This window comes from Syngnathoides biaculeatus, chromosome 17, assembly GCF_019802595.1.
Source record: "Syngnathoides biaculeatus isolate LvHL_M chromosome 17, ASM1980259v1, whole genome shotgun sequence".
Taxonomy (NCBI): domain Eukaryota; kingdom Metazoa; phylum Chordata; class Actinopteri; order Syngnathiformes; family Syngnathidae; genus Syngnathoides; species Syngnathoides biaculeatus.
In genome coordinates this window covers 21,837,347-21,860,503 of record NC_084656.1, presented here as the reverse complement: position 1 = coordinate 21,860,503, position 23,157 = coordinate 21,837,347, and the positions used below count along the sequence as shown (strand labels likewise).

The window sequence follows — 23,157 nt, the reverse complement described above, 5'->3', positions numbered from 1 at the left end:
CCACCCCGGAGAAATATACAGCGGCCAGTATACGCGCTACATTGTGGCGGCTCGCCATAAAAGCCTTATGACGCCCGTTAGTCACGTTTATTTGGCCGCTAAAATCACAAACTCAGCAAAAAAGGACACATTTTGCTCACCGCGGTTTGACTCCGACGAGTTATCGGCCAACTCGTACACAAAATGATCAACTTTTTATTTCATCTCGCAATATTACACCGTTTATTCAAATATGTTTTACCTACTATTATATTATTACATACAAGAATGTAACCACTGGTGTACTGGATACAATATGTGAGTAAATCCAAGTGTAGTTGGAAACAAATCTGAGCTCAAAGACGGTAAAAGCGAGCCGGGCTACAGCCGACGAAGGCTAAAACGCGCCGTAAAAAAAAAAAAAAAAAAAAAAAAAAAGCGCCGGCTCGCCGGAGCGGAGTCTTCAAAATTGATGAGGTGATGAAATGAGATTCCGTCGGGGCCTTCGGAAAGAAGGACCGGGACGGTTAATCGGATTTTTAATGGCGACGGAGGGAATAAAATGTGATGGATGGCGAGCGCGCCGAGGGCGGGACTATTTTAGTTTGATTACGGTCACCCCCCCACCCTCCGAAGAGTGCAAAGTTCCGAAAAATGAACCCTGGTGGCAAGTGACAATGTTGACATGAGTTGAGTAGCTTCATGGTGTGTATTGCCGCCGCTAAACCTTTTTTGCTGCCTCATAATAACAAATATATATATATATATATATTAAGCTTTTTAGTATTATTTTTACACCTCTAAATGTTACCTTGAGTCGGGAGGCGTTGATTGTTCCGCCGCGGATGCGCTTACTTGTCGGACAGGAAGTCATTGGTATGCGCGCACCTGCTGCTCCTCTACCTGTCGCCGTTGGCAACGGCACGTCCGCCGTCCACGCCGCCGGACTGAAAATGTCTCGTCGTTGTGGTCGTCGGAGGCCATTTTAGCAGCGGCGTGGACAAACCTGCGTGCTCAAGCGTCACATTTGAGTTTCACTCAGCTCATTCAGTCGATTATGCAATTATTTTGAAATATTTTTAAAGGTGAATTTGTGTTATTTCATCGACAGTAGCAATTAACAAGCAATTGCTAATATTTTTTAAAATATTTTATTTACAATAAATTAACCAACATTTTCATAAAATAATTTAAAATGAATAAATAGATTTAAATGAAAATTTTTTTAGGGCCTGGGAGGATGATGGAAATAATAATAATAATAATAATAACAAATTTGACAAGGACAAATGATAATGTAAATTATGTCACACGTAGGTAATCACATTCAAGCGCCACAATTTTGACATTACGGTTTATCTGTGTTCAGAAGTACACGACAGTTCCATCTCGGACCTTCGCGCCGCTGCCCGTCTCCATGGAAACCGGCCACCCAAGGTCAGGGTTTAGCAACGGCGGCGGGCGGGTTTTGCCGTCTCCGCTCGCCGGTGACGACCAGGCCTCGCCCGTGTGCCGCCGATCTGAGGTGCCAACGAAAAAAACGGCGTTATGAATAACTGCGGTATAATCATAAGAATCACCGGAATGCAACACAACAAGAACGGGGATGCATTATTATAATACAACTAAATAATAACGACGACGACCAGGGTGCGACACAATCGAGTTAATTCGAGTCCGAGAGTGCGCAAAACGTGCTTTGGTGTGTTTCCAGCGGCTTTCCAAATTCCTCCTGGGGATCAATATCACTCTTTTAAGGACTTTTGGAGGTGGCTGTGTGTGTGTAGGGCCAGGTGCGCTGTCATGGTAACAGATGGCGTGAACTATAAATTGCCCGATTGTGTCCCTGAAGAGGAGCGAGCGTGTGTGTGTGTGTGTGCACACATTTGATAAATGACATTAAGTGTACATTAGAGAAGTGGTGCGAGTGTGAACGATGGCACGTCAGCGGCGCCCCGACGAGCCTTAAAGATGTGCTCTTTAAAGCCGCCATATGTACGCGGCGAATTCATACGTTGTTGCTATGGCGATCCAACCCCCCCCCCCCAAAACTTCCCAAATTGAACTGTCAACAAAACCGACACGCCAGCTGGGCCCGCTGCCATTTTAGCGCTAGCATCAGTGCCAAATAGCGGAGCAACTCCGAAAGCCGCAGCAAAACTTGTTAAATGTTCATATGTTTATGTCACCCTGCACGTTTCGTCACATAACGTCATGTTACACCATATTACAATATATCACTTCAAATTATATCACGCAAAGTCACCTGCCATTACGTCACGAAACATCAAATCACGTTCGATTACGTCATGTCACACCAAATTACGCCGAGTCATGTAACATTAAATCCCTCTACGTTACCGTCATTTCCGGCCTACGAGCCGCGACTTTTTTCCCCCACACGCTTTCAACCCTGCGGTTTACGCGGTGATGTGGCTAATTCGTGCATTTTTCTACCGGCTGCTCAAGAGGAAAAGGTAAGAATGAGACCGGTGGAATATATGTGCCGAGGAAGTGACTTTTACCTACTACTACTTGTTAGTGCTGCGCTAGCGCATTGCCGCTGTGTTACTGGCATGTCTCAGTGATATTTAATGCTAAGTTTTATTTTAACCGGCCCTGTTAGCGTTAGCGGTAGCTTTAGCTCGGCGCTAGCGTGAGCACGGCGTCAGCATTTGCGCCACACTAGTCTTAGCTCCACCCTAGTGTTAATCTTTTTTGTGTGTATCGTTTTTCTTTGCAAATATCTTGTGTTTCAATGTGAGCACTTGCAGCATTTACACGGGTGCGGCGTATGTATGGACCAAATGGTACATATGGTAGCCTCAGGTCGCGTCAAATGACGTCACACCAAATCATAATAGAACACGTTACGTTACTTCACGCTGCCTCAAATTACGTCCGATCACGTCATGACTGGAGATTCACGTTCCAGAATACGTCCAGTGACGACGTGTCTACTCTTTCGACAATGTTGTCGTCGTCACGTGCCTCCATGTTTCTTTTCGTGTCAAGCTCGGTTGTTGCGGTTTCTTCATAATTGTCCTTCCTTCGGTTTTAAACTCCCCTCTCGCTTGACGTGCATTTTGATCGATCTCAAACGTGGTTTCATAACACGATAATAAAAATGCATTTGGAGGCCCGATGTAACGATTTATGCGTAGATCAGAGTCGAGGCAATCAGCCCTAAGCTGCCCTGACCCTCACCGGTCCGGAGAGAAGCCATCGATTGTCACGTCCTATTTGGGAGGGGGGGGGGGGGGCGCCGCGGGGGCGTTTGTCTTTGTCAGGTGACACTGATTAACCGGGAAGACAAATCAGACGTCAGCCTTGAGAATACTACGTGGGTAGACTGGTTTGTTGACCTTCTCACAGTTTCTCATGCGTGCCGATCGCAATGACGAGAGAATCCCCCCCCCCCCCCCACGCCCGAACACCAAAACGCGTGCACTTACCGAACAAAGCGCGCTCCGCCGTCCGGTGCCGCCCGTACAGGTCGGGACCAAGGGCGGAGGCGTCGGGGACGACGGACGTCCTGCTGTCGGACGTGGCCGACGGCGCGTCGCTTCCATTGCGGTCGTTGTCGGTCGTGACGAGGCCTCCGCCGGACGAAGGCGACCCGTTCGCAAACACGCAGTCGTTTCCCGCACTTGAGTTCTGGGAAGGGGTCGAGGACAGGTCAAGTTAAAGGATAAACGTGAGAGGGAAGAAAAATCACATCCACATAACATCACGTGCAGATTACATGAATAACTTTGTATTGATGTGCTTTTTTTTTTTTTTGTCAGAAATGTCTTCTGATTGGCTAAGAAAAGGACAATGCGCCTGCCATTTCTACAGGATGGCGGCAAGGGTCAAAAATGCGCCGGTGTTTTGGCTCCCTGCGGCTGTGCAACTCATCACGATGACGCGACTCGCGGCCAATTAGCGCAGGCCTGAGAGTTCACCCCGTGACCTGTTGCCTCGGGCTCCCCAAGCTGCTTGTCGACGTCAGTGTTGCCTAGCGACTAAAAAAGACCCCCAGAAGTCAACGGAAAGAAGGAAACAAGGCAGGAGAACCTTCGTCCAGTTTGTGTGGGCCCGAGGTGGTGACAAAATGAGAAGTTTTGAAACGTGAAATAATGCAGCTGGCACTATTAGCGTAGCTCTCGGGGACGCAAACGAGGGGCCCTGCAAGTCCTCTCATGTTCGTTGCATTGCTGTTTTTTCCCCCCTTATGATAGCTTGATTAAAATGAATTGAATAATGTTTCAATTAGTTAACCTAATTCAATCATTGGTTAATCAATTCTACATATGAACGTATACGTTCGACAATTTTTTTTATATTTCCATTATTCGTAATTGCAGTATATCTATAATTATATCAACTACTGTTAGAAAGTTTGGGGGCAATTTCACATTTTCATTCTGCACATAGCCACTGCCCAGATTTAAGAGGGTGTGCACATATCCGCAATCACATTATCTCAATTGGTTTTCCTTCTTCTCCACTCAAAAATATATAAAAAAAAAAAAAATCAAAGAGATGTGCAGTGTATAGTTCAGAATGTCACGTCATTTCATTATCCAAGCTGCTTATCCTCACAAGGGTTGTGGGAAAGCAGGAGCCTATCTCAGCTGGCTTCGGGCAAAAGGCGGACTACGACCCAAACTGGTCGCCACTTAGTCGCAGGGCAGATATCGACGCAGTCACTGAGCGGGAATCGATCCCGAACTGCCCTCACCAAAGGCAGGCATGTGTACCACTACACTATCAGTGACTACCTAGATCACAACAATGATGGAAAAACTTTTGAATTTTTTTATCCTGGTCTCGTCTTTTACATTCCAAAAAGAAGCAATTGAACAGAACTTTTTATAGCTTTAAAAAAATAAAATAAAGAAATGACTTCGCTTCAAGCCCCCACGGGGAAACACTGCACCTTTTTCTGCCGCATTTGTTTTTTTTTTTTCCACAAAACAAAGGCAATCACCGTGGACCCTTTCAGGCCATTTTAATTATTGCAGCGGATCTTTTTTTATCCGCTGCTCTTTAATTACCATCCATCACCAAGATGTTTATTGGCGCGCGGCGCTGGGGGATAAACGGAGCTGAAATGGCGCCGATTATTCCAGCTCGTACATCACGAGCGCCGGGCGGGGGGGGCGGCACCGCATGTGCCGGACGATTCTGGAGCGGTTCCATTAAAACCCAGGGGACACCTTACGGCTGTGCTCAATGGTTGCCATCCATCGGGCCTCACAATGTGAAAATGACTCGTCTAATTGGGTCTGTTTCTTATTAAATTAAATTAAAGAATTAAAGTTGCTACTTGCGTTTTTTTTTTAAGTTGCTAAAGTGGTGATTATTTGCAATGTTGTCAACACAACACAAAATTCTAATCTAACTAGGAGGAAATATCTTAACTCAAGGCAAAATATGCCTGATTATGAAATGCATTTTAATGCACGTGGATCGCTAAATCGGAGCACGTCGTCGGCCATCTTGCCGTGAGTTTGAAATCCGATTGGTTAAACAAACGGGCCCGTAGCATTGGGCAACACTCTTGATTGTCAAAGCCAAGGGGCATAGTAGATTGACATAGCAACACAGAAAAACTGAGATCCGATTGGAAAAAAAAAAAAAAAAAAAAAATTGCATTCATCACTACGAAATCAAGAGAATAAACTTTCGGGAGTAAATGACCACAATTTGATGGTAAAGTGACAAGACCGAGCCCAAACACAAATAGCGAAACGCTCACGTGACTGACCTCAGCCATGCCCACCCGCTGCCCATCCAGCGGGATGATGGCGTCGGGCAGGCTCCTCTGCCGGCTGTGCCTCCAGGTGTGGAGAATCTTCCGGTGCTTCTCCAGACGCTCTCGCTCCCTCTCCGTGCTCCTCTGGCCTTCCCGGAGCCTCTCCAGATCCTTCCGGTACTCCTCTTGCCGTCGCTCCAGCTCCTCGCGCTCGCGCCGCAGCTCCTCGGCCAGCAGGAGGCACCGGCGCTCCCGTTCCTCCACGCCGCTCTCCCGGGCCTGGCGCTCCCGGTCCCTCGCCGGATCTTCCTTGCAGTTCTCCGGGCGGGCGCTCGGCGGGCGCCGGGACGGGAGCCGGGCTTCGCGGAGGAGGAACCGCTGGAGCTCGTAGCGGCTGTCCTGGATGGTCACCGCGGCCTGGAGGGCGGATGAACGAGCGCATTTGAATGTGACGGCTCACCTGAGCCATCTGGGTCAACGCAGGCAGGATGGGGGTGCTTTGAATATGCAAATGGAATCAAAGAGGGCCTGCGCACAGGTGTGTCCAAACTCTGATGTCAGCTTATAGGAAAAATAGAAGGATGATTGGGCCACTTGAAATTCTAGTACGTGAAGAAAAAAAGCAGTTTGCCCATCATGATTTCATGCATTAATTCAATGGATTGTGTGGCTCCTTGTGAGTGTGCCGTGGCCACCGGGGGGCAGTATAAAACAAATACAGCCAATCACAACTAAATGGCTCAGTAAGCTGCCTTAATATTAGTCATGTTTGGCGCAGAATGAATAATATATGCCAATGTCTCTCTACATGTGTTTCTGCGACGTTTTTGTTTAAATAGCCATTGCTGTAAGGGTTATAAAGCGTTATGACTACGCCAACATAAATGTCAATCAATCAAAGTTGTGTCGTTTGGTTAATTCAATAACCTAAAATGATCGTTACTCCAAAATTCTGTAAGTCGCATGACTCATAAATTAATTAGTTACTTTGAAAATCTGCTAAAACTTTCTATTAAAGATGAATCTGTTGTGTGTGACAGGGTGCGGGAATTGGTTTTGTTTTGTTTACTTTTATACTGCAATGCCCTTTGTGCCTCACTTTAATGTATGAAAAGTGCTGCATAAACAAAATCTGTCCTTGGTTTGTAACACGACAGACTTACGACATTTTCAAGTTACAAATGGACATCATGACTTTAAAACTGGGCTAGCATACGTAAGACAGATAAAACTACGGCGTATTGTGGCTCGTGTACAAATTTGGGTTACGCGATCATTCATAAAAGGATTGCACGGATTTATATGGGATGAAAATGTCATTTTCATTGTTTGTTTTTTTTTTAATGCGAGGAACAATAAGCACTTGTTGTGTGTAGCTTTTACATTTGAGATGAATTCAATGACAAAGCTCACCTGCAAACTGTAGAGCAGCTGTGTGAGGGTCTGCACACTGCGAGCAATCTGTCAACAAATAGGACAAAGAGGTGACGTTCCAACCGTGACACGTGTGCGCCCCCTGGAGGCTGAATTGTGTTCTACTGCCGTGTTGTGTCCCACTGAGTCTTCTGTTTACCTACGTGAAGTGACCCCATCCCACTTTCTGAATCCTACCCCGAATCCAATTTGTATACTAAATTCAACAAAATTTCTTGAAGGTTTTTCTAAACTGCTCTGGAACGCACGAGGATACGCAGGAAACACACCCAATACTTAGTTCCTGTTCAGTATTTGTATTTGCAGTGTACCTTGAAGTTATCACTTTGTGAGTGAGTCGACGATGTAAACTGAACGCTCTCGGGGTCCGCTACGCTGTCGGACGGCTGTTCGGGAGGCGTGACGGGACTTCCGACCAACGCCGAGTGTACGCCCGAGTCCCGGCTGCGTCTGGAACTGGACTCCAGCGTGTGCTTCAGGTTCTCGGCTGGTGGTGGCACAACAAAACAGTAAATAAAGAAAAAGAAAAAAGGGGGTGGGTTCTTTAGTTTGGTTTCAATAGTACTTTGGGTAATGTTTCGAGGTGACGAATGGCACGCGATAAACTAGTTTGTGAAGCGACATACGACTGGCGTGACGTGCTCAGAAACCAGAAACTAGTTTTAGTGGCGGCGTAGGAATATGTCAAAAGCACGAGTGATGGAATGAAATTGTTGAAATTAAAGGAAGTGTAACGATTCATTTGCACAAGAGCGAACCTTCGCCCAGGGCGGCGGCCAGCAGCACGCCGGCCCGCGGCAGGTCGTCGGCCTGCGGCCGCACGAGCAGCCGCGGCCCGCCGGGCGCCGCGCCCGCCGCGGCGTACATCCGCAGCTTCTCCTCCAGGCTGGAGCAGATCTGCTGGTCCCGGCTTGTCAGGCTCTCTGTCGGAATACAGAAAGAAAGCAATTCATTGATCGGTTCATTGTTAGTGCAATCAATATCATTTGGAAAGTGATGTCGGGGGAACATTTTATTCAAAGGTTCCACACCCAAAGTTGCTGGGTTGAGCCCCGTGAGAAATTATAGCACCTCCACATTTTCTAAACCCGTCCACTTCCTGTATGTCCCGATCCGTTTTTTTCTGACCTTGGAACTTCTGGACCTTTTGAAAGCGAGCCTCAGCAACACGCTTCTCCTCTTCTGACTCGCTCGTGGATTCCTCCTCTTCTTTGGGACAGCTGAGGAAAGGAAGAAAAAACACGCGAGTACACCACCTTTACCCCACCAATCTAAGCTATATCAAATTATTAAAAATACAACGTAGCGGTTAAAAAAACAAAACAAAAAAAAAAAACTTACATTTCAAGAGATTACTAAAAAAAACAAAAACATTTCTAAATCTTTTCAACAGCAATGTGTATAAACAATAATGTGTTTTTTGTCCGGTGGGGACCCCAAACCTTTGAACAGTAGACTGCATACGGAGACCAGCTGAACTATTCAATTTGACAACTACAATTTATGTTGCCAAATTATTCATAAATAATTCATAAAAATGAATGGGAAAAGTAATAAATTAAAATGGGAAATGAGATTTTGGGGAGGAAAATTGGAGATTTTATTTTGTGGCGCTCAAGTCGGGATTGGAGCAAACATACCTCTCCACAGCCCGGCGGACAATCCTCATCCAGGCGTCGCGTTCCTCTCTTGAAGCGGCGTGGACCTCGTACATCTCGGGCCCACCGGCCGAGGCGCTGATGAGGAACATGCCGCGCTCCTCGTTGGCCACCTCGCGCACGATCAGCTTCTGCAGCGCGACGACGGGAGGCTTGTGGTCCTGCGGGGGGGTGGGGGGGCCGGCTCAAGAGTCAGCAGGAAGCCCGACTCTTGACGGCGAACGTACCACGGTGGCGAAGGTGAACTTCTGGTCCTTCTCTTGAAGGAAGACCAGGGAGTCGGTGAGCAGGAGAGCCAGGACGTCTGTCCGGTGTTCATAGACAAACGAAAGCAGGTGAGATTAAAGGGTTGCCATTTTTGTTTGGTCAGGGTGCCACCATGAATATATTATAGTCATAGTAAATACACAATATTAAGTATGGTGTATAAAAAAAATTAATTGACGACATTCCTGGGCAAACCTTTGAGTCTCCCAGTGGCCGTCTTCCACAGGAGGGCGCCGTGGTGCTTGAGCGTCTGGCCCATCATGTCCTGCTTGCGTAGCGTGCGCCCGTTCTTGAGCTTGGCCGTGCTGCGGCTCTCCGTGCGGCTCCAGACGTCGCGCAGCTGCCGCCGCTGCTCGTGCTCGCTCACCCGCAGGTCCACGCCGGCGATCAGCTCGCGCAAGCGCGCCAGCGTCGCCGACAGGTCGGCGTGTTCCGCTGTGCCCTCTGCGACAGCGCACAAAGTTCGAGTTGGTCAGCTTGCGCCATAGCGGTGAGACCCAGATGAGGACGACGGCGGACGGACCTTGCGTGTACTGTAGGATCCTGTCCAACAGGACGGGATACTTGGTGATCCTTTGGGTGACCAGTAAGATGCATTCTGGGATCTCCCGCCGTCGCACCAGAGAGTTACCTCCTTGTTGCTTTCGTGCAAAAATCCCAAAACAGAATTAATGACAAAAAATGGTGTTGTTTGTGCTCTTTGTGATGAAATGTCGAGTCCCAACCGGATGCTGATCGCCGCACGTGCCGTTAATCAAATGCAAATGAGGACAGACCTTGACAAAGTTCTGAAACCGCTTGTTGCTCTGCAGGAGCTCCTTGAAAAAGCCGACAGCTTCGCTGTGCCGGCTGCAGAATTCCCCGTAGACGCGCCGCATCTTCTCACCGCTCTCGTCTGAAAACTGAAAACACCCGACCGGCGGTTACGTTTCAACACAGTCGCTCGTTAACACTTAACACTCTCGTCCTTTGCACCCGTGCAATCAATTTTTCACGGCGAACCGGGTCCCTTGGAATCTTACGATGGGTTAATCCGCCCTCCCGAGTGTTCGAACAATATCCAGCAATGCAACGAGCCGGCATTTTGGCTAACACGAAGGAACAACGAGCTACCTTCCCGCAGGTAAAACTAATAGAAACAAACGAGTCCGCTTGAGTGCGCTACTGCCCTGTACGTCACTTCCTGCTTCTTCTCGAAAACAAATCCCTCCAGAGGATTTTCACGTCGGGAGTTAGTAAACACATGGGTCCATACCGGCTGCCGTTTTTACATTAATAACGTACTAAAAATCATGCATTTCATGACAGTGGCCCTTTAAGTTTGCTGATCAATTGCTCAAAATTCAACCGAAATGTATGCCTATTTTGTACGCAAATTTGACAAGAAATTTCTGGGTCAACTCATAAAAAACAAGCCTAGCAAATCCCATTGATCCTGCATTTAAAGTGACTCTGGAGGCAGAATTCCAAAAGTTCCAGCTCACCTGTCGCAGCAGCAAATCTCCTACGCGCCGGATGAGGTAGTTGTTGGGTTGCAGCGGCTGCGCCGAGCTCTGCCGCCGATCCTTCAAGTCGGCGAAGAAAGCGCGGTGGAGCGTTAGCAGCTGGTCCAGGCAGGGGAAGAGGCGGTCCAGCGCTTCCCCGTCCAGCTGCACCTCTTCTCGCAGGCCTCGGCGGAACACCGCCGCCATGACGTGCAGCGTCTGGAGGTGGTGAAGCTCCGTCTGCATCAGCTCTGCGTTTGAACCGGAGGTCACGTGACTTGACTCCAGCAAGACTTGTGAATCTGTTTTTCGGACTTGGAACTGAGCTGACCGTAGATGACGTCCTGCCTCTTGACAACGAGCCTGTCCTGCTTCTTGCAGAAGTCGCGCTCCACCGTCGAACTCCACGACTCGGCCTCGTAATCGCCGGCGTCGGCGGCGAGGTCGCTGCAGTCTGTTGAGAGAAGATTTGCGGTAGAAAACTTGGATATAAATTCAACCGTTTATGTAAAATAGTTCATTTTAAAAGCTACATTAATGCAACAAATAGGGAAGAACAATCACCCACTGCTCATTCTTTGCCCACCCACCCCTGTGCTGCATGCTAACAAGCTAGGTGCTAATTTGCTATCACTAGCATATGATTGGTGACTCGGCCATACCTTCCACCGGGGTCCAATCAGTGGCGGACATGGTCTGGAGCTCCTCTGAGCGACAGCTTGCCTTCCCGGTGTCCATCTCCGACTCTGAGCTCTCGCTAAGACGAATTTCACGCGATCATTTGCAAATCTTTACACCGGATGGATTCATACTTAAGGGGCTTATAGAGGGGGTCTCGATACCCGTCGTTTCCAGTGAAAGAACCGCAGGGCGGCAGATCCTCGGAGGCCACCGGTGGCGTCGCGTTTTGAGGAGGACTCTCTCTCATGGTGAAATCTGAATGGAAATACCGTTAACACGTTCCAACAATCCCTCAAATCCCCCCCAGCCCCCCACAAAATAAGTTACAAGTGAAATCTTTTGTAAGTTTTACGCAACCCGAGTCCCGGAATTGGTCATTTAAGTCTGAGATGAGTTGTACGTCGAGGTCACGGACTCACTCTGCGGGAGGGACGCCGTCCTGCTCTTCGCCGAGATCAGCGCGTTCTTCTCCTGGAGCTTCTGCAGCCGCACAAAACAAGGAAGCTCGTGAGAGTGTGCGTCGTCGCACGCTGCCCGAGGAATAGCGCGGCGCTCACTTTAAAACACGGCGGGATCGACTCCTTGCAGGCCTTGTGGACTGTGGCGGCGCAGGCTGAGAGGGAGAAGCGAATGTTGGATAAAGGAGGGAGACGTGCGAAAGGAACGTCTCGGGAGTGCGGCCCACCTTCGCAATGCAGAAGGTCCTTCCCGAACACCGGCTTGTCGCACACCATGCACGTGGTGGTGGGAGATACACAGGAGGTGGTGAAAAAGTGCTCAGCGGTTGTTTGTCTGTCCTTACTATCTTGGTCCTTCCCTTTGCCCTAAAAAGATAACAAAAGACAAAAGAAGATGATTTAATCCCAGCAGGACTCTTTTCCTTATCTTGTCTTTATTTGTGTACAAAACGACACCAACTGAGATTGTAAAGTGGAGTTGCCGTGTGGTGGTCTTAGACTGCTAAAGCTAATGCTAGCTGTGACTGTCAAAGGGACACGCCGCGGTCCTGTTAGCTGGCTAAAGCTAATGCTTAAGACGCACGGGGGCTACCTTGGTCTTGTTGCGCGTACTGGACATCTTGCTTTTGAGGAAACTGAAGGTGCGAATGACTTTGTACTTGTCCGAATCGGCCTTGGTCGGGACGCCGGACACGTCAGGCTGCTCCTCTTCAATCCTGTTCTCCGGTAAAGATCAACGCTTAGCTTTACTTTAGCACCAACAAAGAAATCCAACAGACAAAAGCCCACACCCGTGTTAGCTTTGACGGTCTTCTTGAAGTGAAGGTTAGTCTCCAAACCAAAGTGCTAGCCTAGTGTTTCCCAACTTTTACTGATCCAAAGCACATATTTAAAAATATAGTACAAAAGGAAATGGCACGTTTGCTGTTCACTCTTATTTTGATTATTTCAGGGGGAACTTGTCCTCCGTGATCCGTCGCAAGAGCATTTAATTGTTCTCCTTGACGCTACATGTCAGTGACAAAGAGAGATGAACAGAGATATATAGTATGTATGATTAGAAGTAGTAGTCAGTAGTAATTTTGGGACCAATTAGGTGAAAATGGACTATTAAGTGCTCTGGTACAGTCGTTGGGAATCACTGGGCTAAAAACGCTTTATGCTGTGAAAGTTAATTGAGATTAGTGTTGGGAACATACACAAAAAAAGTTAGTTTCTTCTTTTCGTGCTGCGTTTCAGGCTCGGATAAACGCAAAGACATACTCTTTGAGGAACTCGGATAAGGTGAGATGTCGGAGGGATCCCGCCGGCGCCGCACCGGGCTCGTCGTCGTCGTTGTGACGGGAGCTAAACTCCCTGCGGACAACACCACACGTACACACTTCACGTAGGATCCCTCAGGTTTGGTTTTTTTTTTGGGGGGGGGGGGGGTCTGTTGCCGTGGAACGTGAGAGACGAAAGGCAGGAAGGAGCAAAGCAAATTTTTCCAAAAAACTGCATCCACGTCTGTAATTTAGCCACGTTAACCAATAAGACGCCAGAAGAGAGGAATTTTCCAGATGCAATAAGATTTTTTAAATTCTAAAAATAGCAATGAAAACAATGAAATACACTTTTCCTGTAGTACAACAAATCATCTTTGTCTCCCCATCTCCCATTTGGCATCTTTAGAGGGTGACAAGGCATGCTTCCTGTGAAAATAATATTGTTTGCCTCTAAATTGCGTGACCATGTCATAAATCTTCATGAGGTGAGTGGCTTTACTTTATATTAGTTTTAAAGCTTCACCCTGTCTGGCATTTTAGCCCCCAAAAGTCAGTTTTAGTGTTTTTCTTTTCTACAAATTGGGTGTCTGCGTCAGGTGTCTTCAAACGGAGTTTTAATATTTCTGTTTTGTTTTGAAATTGGTAATTGCCATGAAATTTTACCGCAAAAGTCAAATTTTTAGTAACCACACAGGCAGCTATCAAGTATTTCTCAGTTTTATTTAGTTCTATTGTACAATATCTATACTGTATTCTTTTAACACCTGAAAATGAAAATCTTCACCCTGCTGGTGAATGTCGTCGTTTTTGAGGTCGGCGCGAGTGCGGTGTTGTGACATCAGTGTGACATTAATTTCATAATCAGAAACCAAACGTTACCTCTTCTCGTGGGACTGCGACTCTGAGGCTCTTTGCTCTGTGGATACACAACCAAAAAAAAAAAAGATTTCTCAGCAGTAAATGGAGGAGTGGTGCAGGTCTGGCAAAGATGCCGGCTGGCTCATAAGCGGCCCCTCAAAAACTGTGATTTATAATTACGTGTCATTTGTTATTGCTTACTGCCATGACGACAGACATGCTGTGGCGCAAACTGGAAAAGTGCTACATTAATCATACATGAAAATGCAAAGCATCTGGCCACTTGATCCAATACGACCAAGCAATAAAGAAAAAAAAAAATCAATTTAACATGCACACTTAATTTGACCAAACATGCTAATAGCATTTAGCTGTTTTGAGCCACGCGATGTCCTCTACTTACTAGCGGGGTGTAGCAGGGAGAGCGATATAGACAGAGAGAGCGCCTGAAGGAGGGATCGGCTATGGCTGCCACCGTGGGGCGGGGCATCTGCGGGACACAGGCAAGCGGGTCTCACACACTTTCCTATACTTCTATACACCTCGACTATACTACATTTCATGTTCCATACATCTGTAATCTCCAGTATTTACATCACATTCAATATAGATACACTTATAATGTACACTTTTACATGATATTTAAAACACATTCACCGCCAGCCAACTCTCACACTTAACACGGAAATTTGACATCTAAAGCCGTCAATGGGAGTGAGTGTCTTTAACTGAATGTCCCGATTATTTCTATACTACTATAAATTGTATTATGAATTACAATGCATCAAACTTGATGCATACACCTCTAATGTACCAGATTTAAAAAATAATGAATGTTTTATACGACGCAAATGTACCACATTTACAGTAATGTTACACATTGTACATTTGGTATTTTAATTTATGCCCGTTTAATGAACCACATTTACTGCATGCACTTCCGGTGTACCAAGTTTACATTTTCTAATGTGTATATTCAGCAGTGCGGTGGCGCAACTGGTTAGAGCGTTGGCCTCACAGTTCTGAGGACTATGTTCAAAACACTTTCATTTTTACATATTAATTATTATTTTTATTTTACATTACTATATTAGAAATGTGTCATATTTACACATTAAATGTATCTACCTTGAATGTCACATATTTACATTACAATGTATGCCCCTTATGGTACTAAATTTATATCATATCTAATATTCTACACATCTCTTATGCACCAGTTGCATCATATTTAATGTTTATACACCTCTAATGTACCATTTTATATCTTATTTCCCCCCCCAATTCTAATACAGAAAACTAGTTACATCGTATTTAATGTCTTCACACCCCTAGTGCACCATATATATATATTTCCGTCCTATTTTATGAATGTACAGTACCTCACTTGTCGAACTATTTTTATATTTAGCGGTCCGTGCACCTCAAATTGAACAACTTTGACTGACCTGGGCTGCAGGCATCCCGGGCGAGGCGAGGGGGACGCGATGGGATTTTGGCGGACGAGTAGGAATAGGAGCGCAGCCGCGTTGCCGACTCACTCAGCTTCTGCATCGCGACAGCAACAAAATCAGCCTCTCAAATGGTCCCTTTGTGACACAAAAACGCTTCTTTTTCTTGTTTTGTTCCCTTAATTTTTACATTGGGGACTGGTTCGCACGCCGAAGAGGTCGAGAGGCTGCGACCGCAAGCCGGGCCGGCGTCACCGTCGAGCGGCGGTGGCTGCATCCTTGTCTCCGTCTCGTCCTCCTCGCTGTCCACCTCCAGAGACACGTGGCTGGGACTGTGTTTTCAAAACAACCCAGACTGATTTCACTGACCACAGAAATCGCACACTTGTGCACACAAATGTATTACCATTTTTCAAGTAAGGTGAAAAAAAAACGTCTCATATGTAATATTCTCTACACCAAAACCATGTCACATTAGCATAATGACACAAGGCCAGAGTACACACAAACATGCCTGAGGCTGCAGGAGTACAGGGGAGCGTCCGTGGCGAGGGTGTCGGGTGCCAAGATGGCCGCGGGGGGTCCTTCCAAAGGTGGCGGCGGCGGCGGCGCGTCAGTAGCGTCACTCGTCACGCCACTGACGATGTGCCCAATCTGCACCGCTTTGTGCTCCGCGACGTGCTCACGTCTGGACACCATGTGTACTGTAAAAAACAAACAAGAAGAATCTGCAGATTAGTATCGGATTATCCATCCATTTTCATTGCCGCTTATTCTCACAAGGGTCGCGGGGAGTGCTGGAGCCTATTCCAACTGTCAATGGGCAGGAGGCGGGGCACACCCTGAACTGGTTGCCAGCCAATCGCAGGGTACATAGAGACAAACAGCCGCACTCACAATCACACCTAGGGGCAATTTAGAGTGTCCAATTAATGTTGCATGTTTTTCAGATGTGGGAGGAAACCGGAGTGCCCGGAGAAAACCCACGCAGGCACGGGGGGAACGTGCAAACTCCACACAGGTGCATCCGGGATTGAACCATGGACCTCAGAACTGTGAGGCCAACACTTAAGCATGTGATCAACTCTGGAAAAAGTCAGGTTTTGACCCAAGGGACCAAAACCATCCCAAATATGCTAGGAGCTACTTAGCTTAGTGTGCAGTAGACAATGGAAATTGAAATTTTTGACTCAAGTTAGCCAAAAATATAATTATCCAAATAAACAATTACTTATCTTAGTGTGCAATAAACAATGGAAAAACGAACATAAGAGAAGTCATCCACCTGCAATTTGACGCCCCAGCTACCAGTCTGTTAGCTTAGCATGTCGTAAGTGGGAAACACCTATAGGTAGCCATACAGTAGGTAGCATCAAGTTAGCTTAGCATCCAACCACTGGAATCAATGAGCTTTGAAACCACGAAAAACACACCCTGTGACAATTTGAAGACCTCAGGCTGAGTCACAGTTAGCTTAGCACATCATAAACAAATCCAAATCATGATCAAATGGATGTCGTTCTGACAGAAAGAAAGAAAAGGAGCTGAGGAGACTTTGAGCTTTCTTGATGAGATTTTCCATGCGCATTCATCCAGGATTTCAATATCGAGGGAGGCCGTGGCAGATTTTTTTATTGACAGGAAATCCTGAGCATCGCCGAGGCATTTCCTCTTTCTCGTGCTCGCTTCTGGTGGAACTGTGTCCCTGAATGCGGAGTCACGTGTTTCGGGCTTACGAGTGGTGGGGGTGCGGAGACAAAAAAAAAACAACACACACTTAACTTCGCGTTGAAACACTCTGAAGCACAGACGACAAATCCTTTGACCCGAGCGAACTCGACCACGCGCCTCAACTGGCAGCCGTTTAGCTTAGCATGCCACTCGCAACTGGAAACTGACATTTTGATTTGGGTTTCCCCTCAGAGGGCCGTTTTACTGTGAAACGATAAAAATGTTGAATCGTCTCATCATGTTTACATCATCAATTTATGAACCAGAATCCGAATCAGAAATCAAGGTCAACGTGTTTTTCAACTGTTCATATATAGTAACACAAAAATGCTTGTAACATCTCAACTTCATCATTTATGATATATGGCAATTTTAAATTTTGGTACAGATTTTTACAAGAATCACGGGGGCCACATCAAATGATGTGGCAGGCCGGATCTGGCCCCCCGGGCCTTGAGTTTGACACCTGTGCTCTAAATACATAGCTTCGTCCGGCACTTAGTTACGTTAGCATGTCAAGAATACAAGAAACAGGAAGATTTTAACCGATGTTATTGGAACCACGCAAAATATGAATCTGTGGCGCCCACTGATAGCTTAGCATGACATAAACAAAGAAAACAGGCTTTGACATACTGCAACATGATCACACTAGATATGAATCATAAGCGTGCTCCTAGCTAGCTTAGCATGTCATGAAAAAAATCATAAAACCAGATTTTTACTACATCTATTACAATCACCCGGAAAGAAAATGCTTCAAGTTGTTAGCTTAGCTTGTCAAAACAGTACAGTAAAGAGCTACGGTTCGTCCCAAGGTGCGACAACCACGCTAACCATGAAGCCTCAGCAAGCAACCAATTAGAAAGACAGCTAAAGAATTTTCATACGACAAACGTGAATCCAAAAACATGACCAATTAATAATAACTAATAATAAAAATTTACCCTCGTGAAGATAAGCGTCTTGGAAAATAGATGAATGAAAAATACCATTTTGCGGACCTGATTAAGAAATACTTATTTTGGGGTCCCACCCCTCAGTTTGGGAACCCCATTCATCAAGCAGTCGCCCTTGAAGTAGAAAAACAAAGTTACCGCATGAAGAAAATGGAGGAGCTTCTTCATCGTCCACAGAGAGGAAAAGCTGCTCTTTAAAAATCTTGGAAAAAAAAAAAAAAAAAACATCAACAAATCAGATCGGGACATTTTGTTAGCGTTGGATTCAAAACGACAAAAGTAAATTCAACCTTTGAAGCGTCTGCCAGAATGTTGTCGCCTTCTACTCGCGGCTCCTCGCTAACTCCTGTGCAAATTCCCAAAAATTATATATATATATTTTACCTGTGAGCACACACACACCCCTTCTTTCTCCTCCCACTGTCTTCTGCGAGGGGCGCGAGGGAAAGAAACAAGACCCCCCCCCCTCCCGCGAGTAAGAGAATAATGGACATTCGCCGGACTCCAGACGAGCTGAAGGTCAATACCGAGGCGCACTTCCTGCTCCGGCTTTACTGGTCAATACAGCCATCTGGCATCGCCACGGTAACCATTGATAAAAAAAAAAAAAAAAAAAAAAAAAACCCTCCAGGTAGAGGGAGACGTACCACACGCGGTTGTCGTTTGGATGTAAAGTTGACTTTACTGATATTTATTGTCATTTGCAACGACCCGTATAATGTTTGACATCACACAAGATTTATTTATTTATTTTTTTTTTTTTTTACTGTCATATTTAATTTTTCCAAGATATTAGTAGTGATTTTGAACGGACGAGTTTCTAATTTTTGGGACTTTTTTTTTGTTTTTTTTACTTTGTGTCATATTTATTTTTTCCTAGATATTAGCAGTAATTTTGAACAGGAAAGTTTCTAATTTTTGGAGCTTTTTTTTTTTTTTTTTTTTAACTTAGCGGCATATTTATTTTTTTTCTAGATATTAGTAGTCATTTTGAACAAGAGAGTTTCTATTTTTCAGGACTTTTTTCTTTTTATTTTTTTTTTTTAGAAAAAGTGGTACATTTGGGGGCAAATTTTCATTTATGTATAAAAAAAATGAAAGCCATTTTTTTTCTATTTTCTGGATTCATTTGAGGAAAAAAAAACAACATTTTTCAGATTGAACTTTATTTCCTGGGGCAAAACATCCTAACATTACAAAAAAATTCATCTTTAATAACCAATTCGTGGGCAGCGTCCCATTTTTGGGACGAGATTATAAATTAGTAAAGTTATCATATAATTTAACCAGAAATGAAAAAGAAGCGTTATTTACTTGATTGTGCCCTGTTGTTGTTATCTCAATAAGGCAAAAAATTGCTACCCTGGGTTTAAAAAAATAAAATAGAAATAAAAGATGTGGGGCATTTGTTTTTGGAAATGGTTGTATTATTTGTAATCTCGTTGGGGGGAAAAAAAAAAAGTGTTTTTCTGTTTCATGCTATTTTACAGTTTCCACTAGCATGAGAGTCAAGAATGTTCAAATGTGAGCGGTCAAAAGGGTTTTTGATGATTGTTTTCCCGTAATTTCCTGCGGGGACAAATTGTTTCCATATCCACGCGAATCCCGGAGTGGATGTACTGTTCTGGAGCTTTGTTGCAAATGAGGGAACAAACAGGAGCGAGCACGGAAACGACAACGTAAAGTCGACACACTTTGGGGAAGAGCGAAGTTGACGACGTGCCCCGATTAAGCCTCCTCACCTTTTTCGGGAGGAAAACGTTCGGCGTTGACTCCCTCGGCTCTCGGCAGCTGGATCTGGAACAAAAATATCGATATGACGGGGCCACTCAAGTCAATTTAAAAAACAATTAGATATAAATCGACTATTTTGACCATGTTGAGGACGTCACGGCCGCCCAGTGTGTTTTTCCACCGTAACCTGAATACAAACAATAAACCTCCATCAATCCATCCATCCATCCATTTTCTTTGCCGCTTATCCTCACGAGGGACGTGGGAGACCTGGAGCCTATCCCAGCTGTCAACAGGCAGGAGGCGGGGCACACCCTGAACTGGTCGCCAGCCAATGGCAGGGCACATCGAGACAAACAACCATCCTTACTCACAATCACACCTAGGGGCAATTTAGAGGGTACAATTGACGTTCCATGTTTTAGGGATGTGGGAGAAAACCCACACAGGCATGGGGAAAACATGCAAATTCACACAGGCGGGTCCGGGATTGAACCCGGGACCTCGGAACTGTGAGGCCAACGCTTTACCAGCTGCCGCCCACAATAAACCTCTACAATGACAAAAAAAAAATCATGTCTGTCCATTTGTAATGTCCATCCATCCCCATCAAGCACATATGACAAACAAACCCAATCTTTGAGCCTAACTTGATCATGGCTGCCCTGGGGAACGCCAGTGGGGCAATCTCTGGCTTTATGGCACTACAAAACCTGATCCTGTCACAATGAAATATTCACCAGTTCATGCTTGTAGCGCATGACCCCCCCTCCCCCCTCCCCATATGGTCAGTGTCACGCTGGACAACCCGCGTGAATAATAAAGGTTTGACACTTGTAGCCTCGCTCAGAGGGCGCACAATGGCCGTCGTCTGACAGCACGGTGACTCTAGCACCTTCGCGCGTGTTTGTCGGCTCAGCGGGCGAACAAAACAAACGCGCACGTGCTTGCCTACGGTCGCCGGGGAAACAGGAAATCGCTGGCTCTCGGGCCGCTCGTCATCTCCCGAGAGCGACGCGTGCGGTGACGTCAGCGCGGGGTAAAAAAAAAAAAACAAAACTAAAAACATCTCATATAACAGACGCTTCTCTCGGATTTTACCTTATGTCTTATTTTGGTCTGATTACGGATCTTACGACGGCGTCTTTCAATTCTGGTCTAACATCCAGTAATACTACAGTCTCACAACCAGTCTTGGGTCCTGCTGCAACCAGTCTGACTATCGTCTTTTCCCGGTTGTACTTACAGTCTTGCTACGGTCCTCCTACCAATCTACCGATGCTCATGTGTTGTGCGTTGATGCATCCGCGTAGGCCGCTAACGATTCGCGTCTGGTTCTCGCGCTCTCCACCAGCAGACGCATCGGTTAACCCCAAAATCTGGCGGCGGTCCGGTCAAGCGGCCCACCGAGACCCCTAATCGCAAATTGCCTCCCTCGGGACGATAAGCTTCTGATATGGGATTCGCTAGCAATGAAATTTTGAATACATTTGACATTTTTCATTGGGCCATCGGATCCACAGTCACATAGATTCTACGCGCGCTAATCTCATCCTTGAATCGAATCGGCAATCACAAATTATGATAGGAATCGAATAGCGGTCAAAAGGAATCGTTACACTCTTATTAACACGCTTTGGAAAGGAGCAAGGTACTTACGTGTAAAGGAACGTTGTTTCTGGTCGCCTCCATTTTAACCCAGAAGGAGGGAGCGAAGGATTACGACTAAAATGACCAAAAAAAAAAATAAACCACTTGAAATGTGTTCCATGAAAGAGGAAGTTGAACATGTCATGACACATTTCTTCTAAAGATACACCAGCGTGTCATCGAGGGATCATCGTCACAGCTGGGATTTTTTATTTTGTGGTCTTCCTGTGATTCGACTTCCTTCTGCAATGATACAGTACCACGTTTCTCTTGTGGTGTACAGTACGTGGGCTTGGATTACAGGAAGTGAGAGCTCGCAGTACAGACTCCACCATATTTGGGCTTTTAATTATCACACAAACTATGTGACTGAATTTTAAATATCTTTTTTTTTTTTTTAATGTGTTGACATGTGAGCTTTCTGGACATTTTCTGTATTTTTTGAGTGATTGCTTCCACATACAGAAGGGTATTGAATAAACTATTTACAGATACAAAAAGGCATCGCTAAGGCCTTTAATACGAGGTATGTGTTGATGTGGTTTGCTGATTGTTGGTTTTCCTTTAAATTAAAACGATTATTTGATACCAAAAAGGAGAGCGGCAGTGATGCTAACACTCGATTTTGAAATTGCACACATTTTGACAATATTAACTGCTAATTGAGCTTTTTGGTTACACAATAAAATTGTGCCATTTCTCCCTTTCTGTACCATCACGAATTTTGCTATCATGAAATTTCATTTTTAAAAAAACATTATGGGGAGTTTAGCACGAACAAGGACATATTAAACTTGCTAGCTAGCTAGCGAGCAATGAGCTAAAATTATTAGCTCGCTAAATCAAGACAACAAACATAGCTAAATAATTTTTGACATTGTGTGAAAGAAGCTACTCCACTGAATTTGTGTCAGAAAATGCAAACAAACTGTTCACTAGTGAGTTAAAAAAAAAAAGTAAGTCCTAGTTCACTAAAGTCCGTAATGAGCAAGATATCTTAATTACGTTTTTTGCGGGTTATCTGTGTGTAAAAAAAAAAAAAAAGCCATTTCACCTGCGTTAACAAAGAATAACAAAATGTAACATTTATCATCATATTCAAATATTGCTAGCTGTCTTCTTGATGGTTCAACGGACATCACTAGTGAAAACTAGCAGGAAATGTGAATATGTGAATTTATTTCAACCTCATTGAAAATATCAGGAAACACTTCTCGGGTTTAAAGCCCTCCTGCGACTACACCGCTTCACACAAACACAATAAAAACGCGTATGGCGACAATTAACAAACGCTCCTATGATACAGACAAAAAGTTAAGTTGACGTTTTGCGTGTTTTCAAAAACAAACCGACGTTACCGTTTGACAACGATGCACTTGAAGGCTCTTTCAAGGCGCGAACTCCGGCAAAGTACAACCAGGGGTCCTTAAACGCACCGCCACCTTCTCGGCGATACGCTACCTGCTGTCGCGAGGTCACATCCGAGCAGGCGCTCGCGGGATTGGACGCTTGGAACTCACTTTCTGGAACTTGTTCTCTTTCTCTTCCTTTTTAAACGACGAGTTTCTCTCTCTCCCGACTGCATCAGCGTCGTCAGCTCGTTTTTGTTTGCAGGTGAGAGGAGAGCGGCTCCTCCTCTTCCTCCACTCCGTTATGTAAACAGAATGTGGCCGCTAGATGGCGCCCTACCATCATCGTCATCATCAACCATAGCAATAGGCGCAAAGAAGTTAATATTAAGACAATATAAACATGGGGGGGGGGAATACTGAGCCCACAATGTTGATAACATGTACACAAGATGC

General features: G+C 45.5%; 1 protein-coding gene across 10 annotated transcripts; it reads right to left on the bottom strand.

The window, feature by feature from the left end:
* Nucleotides 1–434: 434 nt before the first annotated feature.
* arhgef28a (Rho guanine nucleotide exchange factor (GEF) 28a) lies at nucleotides 435–23,024 on the bottom strand. 10 transcript variants are annotated; one of them, XM_061801833.1, is made up of 31 exons: nucleotides 22,873–23,023; nucleotides 21,362–21,427; nucleotides 19,711–19,765; nucleotides 18,107–18,170; nucleotides 15,793–15,982; nucleotides 15,469–15,610; nucleotides 15,276–15,375; nucleotides 14,231–14,317; nucleotides 13,849–13,885; nucleotides 12,968–13,060; nucleotides 12,297–12,420; nucleotides 11,932–12,070; nucleotides 11,804–11,859; nucleotides 11,666–11,726; nucleotides 11,408–11,501; nucleotides 11,228–11,322; nucleotides 10,897–11,019; nucleotides 10,737–10,816; nucleotides 10,566–10,646; nucleotides 9,858–9,983; nucleotides 9,605–9,722; nucleotides 9,277–9,525; nucleotides 9,042–9,118; nucleotides 8,797–8,975; nucleotides 8,285–8,376; nucleotides 7,915–8,079; nucleotides 7,468–7,643; nucleotides 7,136–7,183; nucleotides 5,735–6,139; nucleotides 3,435–3,636; nucleotides 435–1,499 (listed from the first exon to the last, which is right to left on the bottom strand). In XM_061801833.1, the coding sequence occupies exons 1-31, from the start codon at nucleotides 22,935–22,937 to the stop codon at nucleotides 1,345–1,347; spliced, it is 3,744 nt and encodes a 1,247-aa protein (XP_061657817.1). In that variant the 5' UTR covers nucleotides 22,938–23,023; the 3' UTR covers nucleotides 435–1,344. The 10 variants fall into 10 exon arrangements, with proteins under 10 accessions (XP_061657817.1, XP_061657816.1, XP_061657814.1 ...); XM_061801832.1 differs by adding an exon at nucleotides 18,259–18,314 and having other exon boundaries at nucleotides 10,566–10,816; nucleotides 22,873–23,004; XM_061801830.1 differs by adding an exon at nucleotides 18,259–18,314 and having other exon boundaries at nucleotides 10,566–10,816; nucleotides 22,711–22,992.
* Nucleotides 23,025–23,157: the final 133 nt, after the last annotated feature.